Raw genomic sequence first — 17,504 nt, forward strand, 5'->3', positions numbered from 1 at the left:
GATGTAGACTGTTTTCCATTATTTTATAATTAAGTACCATTTCTGCACACCCTCTGGTCCCATTAGCTCACCCTTCCAATTTCATCAAAAGAAAATGTATTAGCAAATTATACCGCTCCAACTGATTCAGGTATTATAGGAAATTGGCTTTTACTAAAGAAAAACTCTAGCATACTATAAAAATAACAATTTAAGTCACAACCACTAAATATGGCTATTTTTTAAAATGAGTTTGAATTGGCAGGATGTAATCCCAACAGACATAACTTCCAGCGTGATGACAAATCTACAAGAGAGATTGCTGTTGCAAATGCCAAGGGTCTCCATCCCACCTCAGTCCCTATCACTGACACCAACTCCCGTCAATGTGAAGAGAGCAAATCAATGAGTCAGGGATGTTCAGGAGGGCATCAAAAAGTCTTGGAGACTTAAAAACAAATATAAGAATGTGGGGGCTGGCAGCCCCAAAAAGGATGTGGTGATAGTAGCAGGTCACAGAGACTGCAACTATAGCCAAGTGCAATGAAAGCTGCAGATAGAATATTCCAGCATGGTTCATACACGATGAAAGACCAATTGTCGGCATTTAGTAAGGCCAACAATTACTGAGAAAATTCCTGTAGATGCCATCTGCTTAGTTTGTGTAGCTGCTCCAAGAGATTTTATATCCAGTGATAATATTTTATTCAGTTGAATTAGATAAATACATATGATGTATAAAGTACAAAAATATAATATGTAGTCTTTAAATTTTTTATAATGAATTAATTATGTAGCAAAATAGTTGAATATAAATAGAATCAAATTAAACCAACTACAAAATTACAATTCTATTTTATATGAATTAAACAATAGTTACTGATGTCTACGTAATAACTTTAAGAGAAAATATCATGGAAATGAAGCTTGATGCCATCTGCCTGAATATCAGCAGTGTATCAGCTTATCTCTTATTTCTCACAAATGTCCAGTCAACATTTTGCAACTTCTCTACCTTAAGAAGAATTCTATTTCAGAAAATTTTAAGCACTTATAAATAGAAAGTGAAGAATAGGCCAAGAGGGAACAGATGATAAAGGCTCTTACATGTCTTACCTATAAAATTTGGATTTTATTTTGAATTGACCAAGAATCTATTGAAGAATTTTATAACCTGGAATGAGCTGTGATACATGAAAATTCATTTAGTGGCAGTGGGAATCATGGAGTAGAGCTGTGGAAAATAAATAATAGGCATAGAAACTTTAAGATGTAGTTGCAGTAAAATTGATAAATGATGGACTCCTAATAAATAATTGACCTAGACAATGATCATGAATAGCTATTGAAACAATTAGATAGACAGTAACAGAAAAGTTATAAATGGATGGATTAGTATAACGATACAAAGCCACTGAAAAATCTCATTTTATTTATTTATTTATTTATTTATTTTGAGACAGAGTCTAAAGCTGTTGCCTGGGTAGAGTGCCGTAGCATCATAGCTCACAGCAACCTCCAACTCTTGGGCTCCAGCAATCCTCTTGCCTCAGTTTTTTTTTCTATTTTTAGTAGAAAAATAGGGTCTCACTTTTCCTCAGGCTGGTCTCGAACTCCTGAGCTCAAGCAATCCACCTGCCTTGATCTCCCAGACTGCTAGGATTATAGGTGTGAGCCACTGTGTCCGGCAAAAAATCTTATTAATATAAAAAGAGAAACAGCCATAGGTTATATGCTACCTGATGTGATGAAACAGAGACCACTCATGGAATATTCTTGCAAAAATTCTAATCAACTTAGGATTATGGAATTTATGGAATTTATGGAAAATGCAGGGAGAAAGAAATATGTTTAAAGAGACCAGAAGAATGCAACTTCAAAGAATCCTCAATGTAAGAGATTCTATAAGACAAACAACCTGGAATCTTCAGTAAACACACAGAAAAGAAAAACAAAAAGGGAGGAGGCACCTCTCAACAAAGTCATATCAAGCAAATGCAATATGTGGATTTTGTTTAGTTCAAGATTTAAACTGACCTATTATGAAAACAAAAACTTACAAGACAACAACTGCACATATCAATATATTACTTACTAGACATATTAACATATTATTGAGGAGTTATTGTCAGTTTTATGATTAAGATTTTGTGCCTTATGATGATAAAGATGTTTCTACCAATCTTTTCCCTATAGAAACGTGTAAGCTTTTACTGATGAGATGATGTAACACCTGGGACCTATTTTAAACTAATCCAGTGGAGGGATGAAATACAGGAGGAATATCAATTAAGCAAGATTAGCTGAATGTTGGAACTTTTGAAACTGAGTGAAAGGTGCCTTTTGCAGTGTTAAAACTTTTCTATGATAAAAAATTAAAGTGATAGTTAAATAAAAGAAGCAATAGCTGAGAGGATGGAAAGAAGTGAATAATTTTGTGCAGTATTTACAGACAGAACATAATGATCAATTTTATCTGAAAAAAGATGTGAAGGTGGCTCCTAAGTTTCTGGATTGGTAAATACAAGTGTGGAAGCACTGCTCATCAAAACAGGGGTACGCAGGAAATGAAGGTGACAAGTTCACCTTAGTATTTGCTGAGATCAAAATACTAGCTGGATATTATTCAAATGGAAATGTCCAATGGGCACATCAAGAAGAGAAGCAGACCAAGGACAGAAATCTGGGGTATAAAAGGCATGTAAAGGGATGTGGAGAGGAAATGAAGAGTCATATCCAGATAAATAAGAGGAAATCCAGTTAAGATCAGAGTTCCTGATCAAGAGAATCAACAAGAGAATCACAGTTTCGGTGAAAGGAATAGGTCAATAGTGCCAATTAAACAATTAAATTTAAGTTTCAAAGGAAAAAAATATGCAATCTTTGGTCTTAGCAACTAAATAGCAGTGGTGCCAGTTCAGGACTACAAACTAAGGACACGAATTTATTTCCTCTTGATCCTGGAATCTCATTAAAGAAGAATGCAATAATCCCCCTTATCTGTGGTTTTGCTTTCCACAGTCTCAATTACCTGTGATCAACGTCAGTCCAAAAATATTATATAAGAAATTCAAAATATAATCAATTTATGAGTTTTAAATGGCATGCTATTGCAAGTAGCATGATAAAATCTCAGGTTGTCTGTTCCACCCCACCAGGGACATAAATCATCCTTTTGTCCAGTGTATACACCCTGTAGACACTACCCACCTATTAGCCGATCAGTAGCCATCTCAGGTATCAGATCGCCTGTGGAAGTACTTGTATTCAAGTAACCCATACTTTACTTAATAATGACTCCAGACTCCAATAGTAATGATACTGGCAATTTGGATATGCCAAAGAGAAACCTTTAAGCACTTCTTTTACCTGAAAGGTGAAAGTTCTTGACTTAATAAGGAAAGAAAAAAATCCTAAGTTGAGGTTGTGAGGTTGTGTTCTATATTAAGAACACATCTTCTAATCGTGAAATTGTGAAGAAAGCAAAAGAAATGTGTACTAGTTTTGTTGTCATATCTTTTTTTTTTTTTAAGGACATAATCTTTGTTGCCCCAGGTAGAGTGCAATGGCATCATAGCTCACAGCAACCTCAAACTCTTGGCTCAAGTGATCCTCTTGCCTCAGCCTCCTGAGTAGCTGGGACTACAGGCACCCGCCACAACACCCATCTAGTTTTAAAGATGGGGTCTTGTTCTAGCTCAGACTGGTCTTGTACTCCTGAGCTCAGGCAATCCACCCACCTCCGCCTCCCATGCTGTCGTATCTTTAACAGCAAAAGTTACAGCTGTAGTGTGTGATAAGCGCTTAGTTAAGATGGAAAAGACGTTAAATTTGTGGGTGGAAGACATGAACAGAACGTATTCCAACAATGGCAATTCTTGGCTTCAGGTATCCACTGGAGGTCTTGGAATGTATCTCCCCAAAGATAAAGGAGGGTACCAAGGCATAGCCATTCAAAAGGGGAGTGGCAAACAGAGCACTGAAAAAGAACAAGAGGGAGTTTATCAGCAGATGAATGTTTCAACACATTTCTAGAACGTGGAAAGTGAGTGGGTGAGTGGAGTTGCATGAAGCAGCTAAGAAAAGACATGGTCCAGACAGAATACAGGCAGAGAGGCTGCCACCAAGGAAGGAGCCCTTATGCCTTTCAGAACTTGGGAGGGGTTACAGACTCAAGGATGCCAGGTGTGAAGCCCAGAAGAGTACAGCATGAGACTGAAAATAGGAACATTGATTGAAGGTCTGCTGCTGATTTCCCTCTCCTTCTATTCAGAATACATAGCAGCCAGGTGTTACCCTCTGGGCACCAAAAAAAAAAAAAAAATGAAGAAGTGAAAAGGGTTTTTGTGTGTTTTCTAAATAAATTTAACACAGTCTAGCATAAACAAAAGAAGTAACTGTTGATGTTGGAGTTACATTCTGAGAGTCATAGTTCCCCAGAAGAAGGCACCAGGATAGTCCTAGAAACAAAAAGTAGTGGACAGAATTAAAAGGCTTGATTTAAGAGGAGAAAATGTAGTTAGAATCACTTCTTATAATAAAGGGAAAAATGGAAAAAGACTGAAATAAATTCCCACCGACTACCTTGTGAGGCTACTTCGTGAATACATAGGTATATAGATTATATAAGGTGACAGCCCTAAGAGATGGAAATAAATGAATTCAGACCAAAACCCAAATTGAAATGAATCACCCACTGGACATGTGACTAGGCTTATTACATCCTATGTTTATGAAAGAAACTGAAGTGGTTATCAAAAATCTTTTCTTTTTTTTTTTTTTTTTGTAGAGACAGAGTCTCACTTTATGGCCCTCGGTAGAGTGCCGTGGCCTCACACAGCTCACAGCAACCTCCAACTCCTGGGCTTAAGCGATTCTCTTGCCTCAGCCTCCCGAGTAGCTGGGACTACAGGCGCCCACCACAACGCCCGGCTACTTTTTGGTTGCAGTTTGGCCGAGGCCGGGTTTGAACCCGCCACCCTCGGTATATGGGGCTGGCGCCTTACCGACTGAGCCACAGGCGCCGCCCCAAAAATCTTTTCACTCACACACAAAAAGACATTTCAAGATATCTGCTTCTGACCAAGATGGAGTAACAGTGGAAAGATTTACCACCCCATCTGAAACAACTAAATAGTTAATATTGTAGCAATGGGAACTAAAAACTGGATAAAGGTTTTAGGCCCTGCACATCAAGTAAGTAAGCAGAGGACACCGAAAGAGAGGAAACAAACAAGGGGAGCCTTGTGACCGTCCCACCTTACTGCCCAGACAGATTTTCCAGGCTGCAGTGCAGGGAGGCGGAATCCAGACAGAGCCAGGCAATAATCATGAATTGAGGAGAAAGACATGGAGTTGAGAGATGCCAAGGGCACTAGAGTGGGGGAAACTGCTGCCTGGAGAAAGAACTACGGAGATCCACAGAGGACACCCCTCAATTCGTAACCTGAGAATTTATCAATAACATAATACACATATTGGAAATTAATTGAAAGAAAAGCAGCAGCACTTGAATGGAGCAGATCCTTGTAGCTCACACAGTGTATATAAAAGTAATTGACGCTGCAAAGAGCCAGAGGAGAAAAACCTCAAATTCAAGGAAAACCAGATAATGCCCTTTTTTTTTTTTAAAGCATCCATAGAATAATAATATTTCCTCAGTAATTGAGAAAATTAGCTTTAGATTAAATTTGACTTAGGTATCATCTAACAAAGTTTAACAGCAAGCTTGAAAAGATCAAACTGTTACCAAGTAATTTAACAGTACTTCAGAGCAAAGCTCAAGAATATTTATAGGACTATAATATCAAGCATCCTACAAGGCAAAAGTCATTAACAGTTGCAATCTGTCTTAGTCAGCTTGGGCTGCTCAAACAGCAAACATTTATTTCTCATGGCTCTGGAGGCTAGAAAGTCTGAGACCAGGGTGCTGCATGATCAGGTTCTGGTAAACGTCCTCTTCCAGGTTGCAAACAGCCAACTTCCCCTCACATTCTCACATGGCAGGAGCTCTCTGTGGTCTCTGACATAAGGACACTAATCTCATTTAGGAAGGCTCCAATGCCATAACCTGATTATCTCCTAAAGGTCCCACATGCTAATATTGTCACATTGGAGGTTAGGATTTAAACATATAAATTTTGTGCAAACACTTAGACTATAATAGAATCTAATAAAAATTATTAAGCATGCAAAAAAGCAGAAAAGATATAAACAATAAAAAAGGAGAAAAATCAACCATGAAATCAGTCCCAGAACTGGCACACATAGAATTAACACATCAGAACATTAAATGCAGAGAAAGATGGGCCAGGTAAAGAACAGACTGATAAGAATTTAAAAGACCCAAATCATACTTTTAGGGATAAAAATTCAATGTCTGAAATTAAAAAACAAACAAACAACAACAACAAAAAAAAAAAACTGGAATTCCAGAAACAGCAGATTGGAAATTACATATCTAAAATGAAATAAAGATGAAAAATGAAGAGGTCTTCTGTAAGTTCTGAGACACCTTCAAGTGACCTAATATACATATAATTAGAGTCCGTGAAAGGGGAGATTGAAGACTTAATGGCAAAAATCATTTGATGAAACCTGTAAACCCACAGATCCAAGAATCTCAAGAAACTCCACGGACAAAAAACATAAAGGAAACCACATCATTGTATGTTAGAGTCAAATGGCTTAAAGAGTCATTTTCAGAGTCCTTTCAGAGTCCCTATTGAAAAGGAAAAATATGAAAACACCCAGAGAAATAAGGCACATTCTATACATAGGGACAAAATAAGAATGAGAGTAATTTCTCCCTGGAAAAATGTAATTAAGAAGACAATGGAGCAACATTTATAAGTATTTCGGAAAAAACTGTCAACCTAAACTTCTATACCCAGCAAAAAGTCTCTCGAAAATAAAGGTAAAATGAAATTGTTTTCAAGCATACAAAGGTTGCAAATAAAATCATCAGCAATAGATTTTTATAAGAACTATTAACATATGCTCCTTCAGGAAGAAGTAAAATCATACCCTCAATTATACACAGAAATCTAGATCTACACTAAGGAATGAAGAGTACCCAAAATGGAAAGTACATAGATGGAAAGTATGTGGACAAATATAAAAAGTTTTCATCTTTATTTTTAAATCTCTCTAAAAGGTAAATATTTAACTAAAGAAAAAATAATAATAATACACACTGAAGACTCAGCGCCTATAGCACGCTGGTTATGGTGCTGGCCATATACAGCAAAGCTGGCGGGTTCGAGCCCAGCCTGGGCCTGCTAAACAACATGACAACTGCAACCAAAAAATAGCCAGGCGTTGTGGTGGGTGCTTTAGTCCCAGCCACTTGGGAGGCTGAGGCAAGAGAATCACTTAAGCCCAAGAGTTTGAGGTTACTGTGAGCTGTGACGCCACAGCACTCTACTAAGGGTGACATAGTAAGACTCTGTCTCAAAAAAAAAAAAAAAAAAGAAAAGAAAAGAAATACACACTGAAGTTTATAAAATATGTGGAGCATATATAAAAAGGCTGAGCAGGAGAAAGTTTTACCTTGTTTTAAGGGTTTTATACATGAAGTGGTATAATATTAACTAAAGATACAATGTGATAAGTTAAAACCTAAAGTAACAACTAAAAAAAGAATAAGAGCTAATAACAGATAAAATGGAACAATAAAAATACTCAATTAATCTAAAAGTAGAGAAAAGAGCAAAAAGGGAATAAAGAATAGTTAGGACTAATAGTAAGGTGATGAACTTGAAACTCAACTGCATCAACAATCATATCAAATGCAAAGGGTTTCAACATCTTCACTAGAATTCATAGGTTGTCACATTGGCAAAAATAAGCAAACCCCAACTATATGTGCCTACAAAAAATGAACTTTAAATATATAGGCAGAAATTGGTTAAAAGTAAAAGATTGGGGAAAGACACACCATATTAATACTACTCAAAAGAAAATGGGGTTTATATTCATTAAAGAGAAAACTTTAGAACAAAATTATTACTAGGGATAGAGAAAGATGTTTCATAATGACAAAAGGTTCAATTCATCTAGAAGACATAGCAATGCTAAACATTCATGCACCAGAACTTCGAAAGATACAAAGAAAAATTAATAGATATGCAAGAAGAAACAGAAAATTCCTTATCATACCCAGACATGTCAGTATCCCTCTTTCAGTAATTGATAGAATAGATGGAAAATCAATAAGGAAACAGAAGACTTAAACAATACTATCTACCAAATTAACCTAATCAGCATTTATTGAACACTTCATCCCCAAACAGCAGAATACACCCTCAATTGTACACAGAATGTGTACTAAGGTAGAACATTTTCCTGCCCATAAAACTATCTCAAAAAATTAAAAACATTCAATCCATAAGGAGTATATTCTTTTTCTACAATGGAATTGAGTTAGAATAAAAAACACAAACTCTCCCCCTTCTCCCACCAAAAAAATCCTCTAACATTTGGAAACTAAATAATATAGTCCTAAATAACTTATGGGTCAAAGAAGAATTCAAGAGGGGGCAGGGATTATAAAGTACTTTGAACTGAAAAAAAATGAAAGCCTGACATTTCAAAATTTATGGGATTTGACTAAAGCAGTACTAATGGGAAAATACCTATATTAGAAGGAAAAAAAATGAAAAGAAGTCCCAAATCCATGACCTCAGGTTCCATCTTTGGAAATCAGCAAAATCAGAGCAAATGAAACCCAAAGTAAACAGATAAATGATGATGGCCAGAGAAGAACTCAATTAAATTTAAAGGCAGAAAAATAGTAGGGAAAACAAAGAACTAGTTCTTTCAAAGGATCAATAAAATTAAACCTCTCAACCAGACAGACCAGTAAGTAAAAAGACACAAATTGCCAATAACAAGGAGGGGAGGGGTGATAATATTACAGATTCTATAAAGAAAAGGAGAGTAAGGCCGTATTATGAACTACTCTGTACCAACAGATGAAATAGATTCCTTGAAAAGTATTGGCTACCAAAGCTGAATAGGCTGTTTACAGTTCATAGCTGTCCTTTCCACAGAAATTATTCTTGGCACAATGGGACTTGCCTATCTCAGGGTATATGTCACCTTAGGGGAAAACCTGCAAATAAATAACCAACTGATAATGTAAGTTTAAAAAAAAGTGGGGACTAATTCTGTGCTGCAATTCACACTCCAGAGGCTCTGGTGGGATCGGACTGAAGCTAAATCCAGTTTCTGTCCTCACACAGCTTCCTCCCCTGGCCATATCCTGCTTTCCTCACTCTTCTTTTCATAAGAGTACCTCTCAGTGAATCATTTGCCCAAGAATTCCCATCTCAGCTTCTCCTTATGGGAAATCCCACCTACGGCAGAGAACTAGAGGAAGGCTGGAAGGCAAAGAGAAAAGAGGCTTGCTCCTTCCTTTTAGTTTGTTCTTGTCTGCATCACTCTGGCCATGACCCCTTATCTTTTGCTATGGATTAAGTTATGTCCCCCCAAAAGGTACTGAAGTCCTATTCTCCCAGTTCCTGTGAACATGACTTCATCTGGTTGCACCTAATTCAATACTATTGGTGTTCTTAAAAAGGAGAAATATGGCTACTGAGGCAGATACACAGGGAGATCTCTACCTTCAGCCGTGTGGGCCTCTTGCTAATCCTTGAACTTACCCAGCATGCCTGCTTCATACACTTTGACTTCCTGTTCCCTATGCTTGCAGGTATCTGCACATACACAGCTCTCTGCCCAAATATTGCCTCAGCAGACACCTTTCCTGATGACATAAAATTTTCTTGCACTCCACCCCTGCACTCTTTCCCCAAGCTCCCTTTTCTGTGCTGTACACCTTGTCACCTGTTGCCCTCCATATTTATATCACCACATCAAAACACAAGCTCCACCAGAGTTTTGTTCACTGCTGTATTCCCAATGCCCGGAGAGTCTGGTACAGAGTAGGTGCTGACTTTTGAAAGAAAGACTGAGTAACTGAAGAAAAACTTCTACAAGCAGCCCTACAATTGTGTCAGTTTACTTGAACTAAAACCATTCTTTAATTTTTAAAGGTATATATTTATTCTTTGGCTTTGTTGCTTTCCTTCCTCTGCGGAATCATGTTTTAGTAGCAAAGTCTCCCAAACTTCCTTAATGATGATGCACTTCACATTGTGTGTTCCCCTCTGTTTAACAATTTAACATTTTCATCATGCAAATATGTCCTCTATTTTAAGCCTTTAAAAAGTAGCAAGTCAAACAAGATCAGTCAGTCACACACATTTTATTACGAAGCTGGTTGCTGTACCATGAGACTGAACTAGACTTTTCTGGGGTGGTCAAAGAAGGAAATGCAATTTCTGCCCTTGTGAGGCTTACAATCTCACAGGTGAAAATCTCTCAGATGTTTATCAATGATGCACAAATAAAAATAAATAAAAGATATCACTTACATGCTTGTTAGATGAGGTAGAAAGCTTAAAGGGCCATTCAAGCTAGAATAATTCCTAAAAGAAGTTGAGTGTTAAGCAAGGATTTAGAACAAGAAACAAAGATGGATGAGGATGAGGTAGGAAAGAACAAAGAGCACTTGTAAAAACAAAAGGAAAGGACAAATATACAGAAGTAACTTTATTACTTACGTGGAGTCTATGAACTAAAAAGCTATTTCTCAGTTATCTATTTTATTCTGCACTTTCCCTCAAATGTCCCAAATTCTAATCTGAACCCAAATGCTCCTATATACTTTAAATGGCAGGGTGGAGTCACTTTGTACTCCTGGATTCATTCTCAGGTCTCCACTGAAATACCTTTCACTTAGTCTGAAAAAAAGTTGCTTTGTTATTCGCCATCTCGACATTTCTTTAGTAGCCCTTACTTTAATTTATAAGTTTGCTTGCGACCTCACCATTTGTCATCCTTATTAGATTATTAACTATCTAGAGGCAGGGTACCATTTTTCATCATTCGGTAGTATTACTTAGCCTGGTGCACCTGGCACTTACTATATTTTTGTTGAAATGGAATGAAATAGTATATATTTTAAGAAGGCCAGAAATCCATGTGTAAAACTGATTCCAAAACTCAAAGTAGTTTTATTTTAAACACTTGTCAAATTTAAATTGTTCTCACTTCTGATACATAAAAATATATATCCATGAAACTATATATACACTCCCATATACATATACATGCAATTCACATTCATGGTCCTATTTTAGGCCTTACCTATGAAATTAATCTCAATTTGCATCAAATATTTCATCTTTTACAATAAACCTAATCACTACTTCCTGCAGAGTGAGGAATACCCCTTTGAAAGGAGCAGGGTACAGGGATGAGACGATCAGCCTTGGCACTAGCCCATACAAGGTGCCGTAGTACAAACTGAAAAAGGACTCATATCCTCTGGCTTGACACAGACATATACTAACACATGCTGCTTGGTGAGTGGAGGCTGGGCAGGATTTCCACTCCCATTCCTGGTGCCATTGTATAGGGTGTGGCCCAAACATTAGGTGGCAGTTCTGAAGAGGGTTGTTCAGTGGTGACGTGAGCAGATATGATCTGGCCACCCTTGTGCAGCTCCATTCCTTGCTAAAAAGGGCCAATTTGGATGAGTGTGGTTGGGTAGGGGCCCCTTCTCACCACTCCGGTAGTTTAACTGAAGAGGAAGACCTCCCTGATGAAAGAAGATGATCTTTCATGCTCAAGTGTGTAGGTGGCTATGCTCCCCTGTGACAGCCTCCAAGTGGGCTTTCAAGGTTTAATCTTTCAAGGTTTAACCTTGAAAGTTTGATTCAGTGTTGATTCTTGATTCCTAAGAAATTATGCCGTTAGTCTAGTTGCAGGTAAGATTTACAATTTTCTCTGTGGAAAAACATCAGAAGTTAGTCCGTTTGTGTAACTCCACTTAGTGACTATTTGGAAAATTACATGGGTAACCCTTAGCTCAGCTATCTTGTCAGTGGCCCAGTTTACTGACTTTCACTACAAACATTAGATGAGATTATTCTAGCTTCCCGTGTATCAAGAAAGAACAAGGATGTCTTATTTCAGTAATCTTTTATAAGCTATCTATATCTTGAAACTTAGGGCACAGGTTATAACAGATGTATAATTTTTTTAAACTAAAATTTATTCAGCTTTAGGCATCCTCAGTTTTGAGATACAAATAAGGAAGGCCTGTTCAAAATGACTAATATGAATTCATCACTTACAATGGGAGCTCAAACCACAGAAATATGATTTTTGAAGGATTTTTATTTTGGAAAATCAACATAAAACTTTATTCCCATTTAGGAATAAAGCCTTAGATAGGAAGAATGTCGAATCTTAAAATCTATCTTAAATAGGAAGATTTACAATCACATGTGTGCAGAAGTCATGTTTGTATACACAAGAGTCCTTGGGAGAAACGTTAAGTATGTCATCAGGACATACATCCAGCTTTGTACTGAGCCAAACACCCCAGCAGATTTTTGCACTTAATACAATTGGCCACCTCTTTGGAGAAAAAAATCTAACTCTCCTAGTAAATGAAGGCTTGGGAAGTGAAAGGGACAGAGCCTTACCTATCCACTACAACTACTTTAAAGTAATTAGCCACCCATCTCAAATCACCAACTTTCACATTTGGTTGGCATATAATCTGTGTCCAAGAAGCGAAGCAGATCCAAATATGGTGAACATTCCTTCATTGTCAAAGAGAAAAAAAACTTTATCTCCTCATTAAAACCCATTGACCAGAAATCAGCTCCCCTGTTAAATACCCAAGTGACAAAAAGCACGTTTTGCGTGCAACCCTGCAGAAGCTCATCCTGATGCCAAGTTACCGGGATCCGGTAAACGTCATGTCACTGCACTTGATAACGTAGATGTCTTTTTAGAAGCACTTTTTTACGCAGATTTTGTCTAGCTAGGGGAAAGGTTAATTTATTTGTATACACAAAGATTAAGTAAGGCATGGTGCGTCTGGACGTCTACAGGTCTGCAACTAATTCTTCCTCCAGAACTAACAAATTTTAAACACACAGGAGTCTCTCCCCCGAAACTGCGCGCGCACGCATGCTTGTGTGACTTAAAAGGTGTGTGTGTGTGTGTGAGAGAGAGAGAGAGAGAGAGAGAGAAAGGAGAGAGAGGAGAGAAGACAGGGAGAGGGGAGGGAGAGAGAGAGAGGGAGATTTAAAAGGAACGCAGATTCAGCGACTGACTTCTCTCCGCCCACCTGGGGCCGGGAACCTGCGTTCCCAGAACGCACCAACTGGGCGGGGCTCAGCTCCGAGGCACAGGTGGGGTCTCCAACGCGAGAATCCGGGGCCAAACCACTCAAACTGGGGCAAACCCTTTGGGGGGCAGACTATGGCTCGACCGGATCCGACACCCCACTCCACGCCACGCGCTCGCGTCTCTGCCACTTCAGTAGCTTGCAAACCTTCAGCGAGGATGGGTGTCCTTTTTCGGAAGTCTCCAAACCATCTCAGCCTATTCGGCGACCCGCAGCATCTGGGACGTCCCCACATCTTTAAGTCAGACCCCAAGAAAGATCTTTGAGAACTTGAGCTTCACACTGAAAATCCCTGGGCGAAAAGAGGGTGTCTATGGGGGACTGGAGAGGGGAAAGGGGCCGAAACGCTACCCCCTGCGGGCTCATCCTCCACCGGGGCGAGGGGCGGGCCGGGGGCCGGGGTGGGGCAGGCCCTGGAAGGCGCCCCTCCCTTCTCACCTCCCGCGGCCCACTCTTACTCACTTTCGCTCGGAGCCGCAGCTTGGCCGCCTTTAGCCGGGGCAGTGCGGAGGGGCTGCGGGGAGGAGAAAGGAGCCGGCAGGAGGCAACCGCCCGGCAGCCCCGGAATCTCCGGGCTGCGCCCTGGCCCCAGGCGGGCCGGGGAGCGGAGCCCTGGACACCCCCCACCCGGGCGCGCCGGCGCGGCGAGCGCGCTGGCCCCCGCGCCCTCCGGGCGGGCTCCGCGGGCTCCGCTGGCCCTCCCCCTCCGGCCGTCGGCGTCGCGGCCCGCCGCCCCTCCCTGCCGCTGCCCGGAGGCCGCAGGGGCTCGGGGGACGCGCTCGCACCCCGGCCGCCCCCTCCCCTTCCCCCACCCCGGGCGGGGGCGCGCGAGCAGCGGTGACGTCAAGGGGCGCGCGGTGGCAGCACCTCCCCGCGCGCTAGTTAAAAAGAAGAAGAAAAGAGGGAGCGAAACATGAGAGGCTGCGTGAGAAGCTGCAGCCGCCGGCAGAGGAGACCTCAGCATCATCTAGAGCCCAGCGCTGGCCCTGCCTCCGCCTGCCCCGCCGCCGCCAGAGCTCTTTCCGTTCCTGCTACTGTCCCACCTAAACAACTCCAGTTACACGGACAAGTGAACCTCTGTGACCGTCTTCTCCTCTTCCTCCTCTTCCAACTACTTCCCCTCCTCCCACCTCACAGACGCAGCAGAAAGCCCCTAACCCAACTGACATTGGCACAGCTGCAAACGGTGTCATCTGCACAACTTTATCTCTCTCCTCCGGCTCCCCTAAGGCATCGGACCCATCGCCGCGTCTTTTACCTTTTGCAAAGTTGCATCGCTCTACCTATTTTCGCCCCCAGCCCCTCCCTCTGCCTCTCCGGTGCCCTGCAGCCCGGCAGCCTCCTCCTGGAGCTGCGCCCTAGTGCCCCTGCTGGGCAGTGGTGTCCCCCCCATCCTCGCGCGCCCAGCCCCTGCCGCTCGGGGCAGACGATGCTGAAGATGCTCTCCTTCAAGCTGCTGCTGCTGGCCGTGGCTCTGGGCTTCTTTGAAGGAGATGCTAAGTTTGGGGAAAGAGGCGAAGGGAGCGGAGCGAGGAGGAGAAGGTGCCTGAATGGGAACCCCCCGAAGCGCCTGAAAAGGAGAGACAGGCGGATGATGTCCCAGCTGGAGCTGCTGAGTGGGGGAGAGATGCTGTGCGGTGGCTTCTACCCTCGGCTGTCTTGCTGCCTGCTGAGTGACAGCCCAGGGCTGGGACGCCTGGAGAACAAGGTAGGCCATCACCGGCCTCACGGGTGCGTACTTGGCACACTGGCTGGGTGGGGTTCCCTGTGGCTCTGGCGGTGCTGGTAGCTGTAGAGAAAGGCAAAACTTGTTCGGGGAGTTCTCTGGATAACTTTTCTAAAGCGCTAACACGATTTGGTTGTGTGTTTCTCGGAGGTGTGCGGACAGCCCTCCCGCCCCCGGATGCTAGGCAAACTTGCCGGTCTCAGAAAAGAGACGTTTCCGTGGTACCTGCATCCTGGCTGGGCACATATGTTAAAAGAGACGCGATTAACAGCGTACTTTGGATCAAACTGGGCATTGACTGCGGTGAAACTGTAAATTAAGGTGGCTGTGACTTCCGGTTTATTTTTCTAGATTTGTGCCGTTTTCTCCACGTGCTCGGCTAGGGAGAGGATTGAATCGTAAAGGATATTGAAGCACGGTTGGTGTACGGTCGCCAGCCCCGTCACAGGGGGGTGCCTTGCATTACATTAGTTAAACCAGCGGAAAGGAACTCCTAGTACTCCGGTGAAGAACCAAAAAAAACTGTAGAAAGATTTTGCTGGGGCATATTTGTCACATGAAACTGAGACGTTTCTCCATCATTTTGCAACGTTGTAAATGCAGGCTTTCAGAGGTGGTTAGGTGTCTTGGAAGAGCTCCAAGAGCTTATTTTTAAGAGTAATGGCATTTGCATTTTCCTTGTGTTAGTAAATCTATATACGAAAATAGGATTGGCTGAGTGTAAAGACAAGCTTATTTGGGGTTGCAATATCGTTGGTGCCATGGAATGTGGTATATACTGTACTCCAAGGGAAGACTGCTGGCTCACGTCATTAACAATCACTGCACGTGAAATAAACAATCAGGTGTCTTTGCCCCCCCTCCCTTTCCCCATTTTAGGTTTAATTAAGAATTCCTCTGTTACAACACTGCAGTTGTCAAGGTCTGAGGGACTCTTGGAAAACTTGGGCTTCAGTCGTGCTGGCCCAGGCATAATAAAAAAAAAAAAAATACCCAGGCTGAATCTAATTTTTATGCTCCGTTCACGGTAGATTTCACTCTATTCTCATGTAAACAGCTCCTACGAATCAACATATGTGTCTGGGTGGTATCTCTCACTTTGTTTTGTAACAAAAAGCCATATTGCATCATTTAATTTGCTCAAGTCATGCAAATAGGAAAAAATCAATAGGACAAAAAGGGGTCGACTTATCCTCCTCCGCACTAAACTGTCGCCCACACACAGAGTCCTGTTGCTTATGGCAAAAGAATAACAACAACACCATTGTATTTGTTAGTTGGTTCACTAATGGGTGAAACTAGAGAACATCATTCTCTTTCAGTCCCCAGCTCTGTCCAAATGTTCGTGCCTTTTGAGGCAGCATTTGTCCAACTCCCTCTATTCCCAGATGAGTGAGAACTGTCTTGCTGCAGGTTTTCAGCTGCAACTCTCTCTTTATTCTTACCATATGCAGCAGTAGCCTGAGATTCAGGGAACAGATATTCTGGCATTTTATTCAAAACAATATATTAAGCTCCTGTGTTGTAATTGAATTAAGTTAGAAAATAGCTCCTTTCAAATCACTTTACGAATTTTACCAAGGGTCCTAAAGAACCGGGAAATTCAGAGAAAAGTTTAGAAATATTTGTCATCAAGTCTCCCTATATGCAATGTCTACAATGAATATACAGATGACTCCTGCAATACTGAGCTCTTCCAGGAACATGTGGAATGAAAACTTTGTTCTTAACTAATGAGTGGGGAGAAGTGGGAGTGGCGATGGGACTGAGGGGAGTTATAAACCTTAAGAGAAGTTATATAAATTTTATTCTAAAGAAATCATTCTTTAGGAAGCAATCTGCCACGTTAGCTATCCGCATTCCTTTCTGTTTTACGTGCTTCCAATCTCCAGCAAACAACCCTTAGTCATTTGGAAAATGTGTCTGAATTAAGTTTGGTACATTACACTTTGCTGGTTCCATTACCAGTGGTTTATAAACTAACAATACTCAAATTGTTCAAAACAGAGATTTGATATAGCTATGCATATGCATTCTTGACCTATGTTAGTTCTCAAGTTTTAATAGTTTTTAGAACATGTTATTTTATAATAAACTTCAGTGTTTCCCTTTTTCCTGTAAGCCTTCCTGGATTATAATATATGTTAGGGTCTTATTTCATAATGTGTATATGGGAGGGATGATTGCTATTTGAAAAAGCCCTTTTTGTTTATGAAAGAAAAAAACTTTTCCCCAGAAATATTTCTGTAACTTTTCAAGAAACTACAGTAGTAGCTCTTTCCTAAGGGAAGAAGTTTCTTAGACAGATAGTAGCCGACTAGGTAGGAATATTGAGCATGCTCAACCATGCAATTAAATCCAGTTTCTAGATTGACAATTTTCTTTAATGAACTAGCATTAGGTTCAACTCTTCAACCGTAATATTATGCTTTTACATTTTAATTTTTTGTATCTTTTAATAATGCTGTATATTGCAATGAGATTGTTAAGCACCATTATTACAACTAAGTATTGCCAACATATAGG

At 40.8% G+C, this 17,504-nt stretch overlaps 1 protein-coding gene across 3 annotated transcripts in view; it reads left to right on the top strand.

The window, feature by feature from the left end:
* The first annotated feature begins 14,031 nt into the window (after positions 1–14,031).
* Positions 14,032–17,504, top strand: part of HHIP (hedgehog interacting protein) — a 93,071-nt gene continuing 89,598 nt past the window's right edge. For 2 of the 3 annotated variants that reach the window (XM_053582195.1, XM_053582196.1), the window contains exon 1: positions 14,143–14,960. In XM_053582195.1, the coding sequence (XP_053438170.1) occupies positions 14,166–14,960 (795 nt within the window). In that variant the 5' untranslated portion in view covers positions 14,143–14,165. Of the gene's footprint in view, positions 14,961–17,504 lie in introns of all 3 variants that reach the window. The other variant, XM_053582193.1, reaches the window with a different exon arrangement.

The sequence above is a fragment of the Nycticebus coucang genome, chromosome 1 (assembly GCF_027406575.1).
Source record: "Nycticebus coucang isolate mNycCou1 chromosome 1, mNycCou1.pri, whole genome shotgun sequence".
In the NCBI taxonomy this organism is placed as follows: domain Eukaryota; kingdom Metazoa; phylum Chordata; class Mammalia; order Primates; family Lorisidae; genus Nycticebus; species Nycticebus coucang.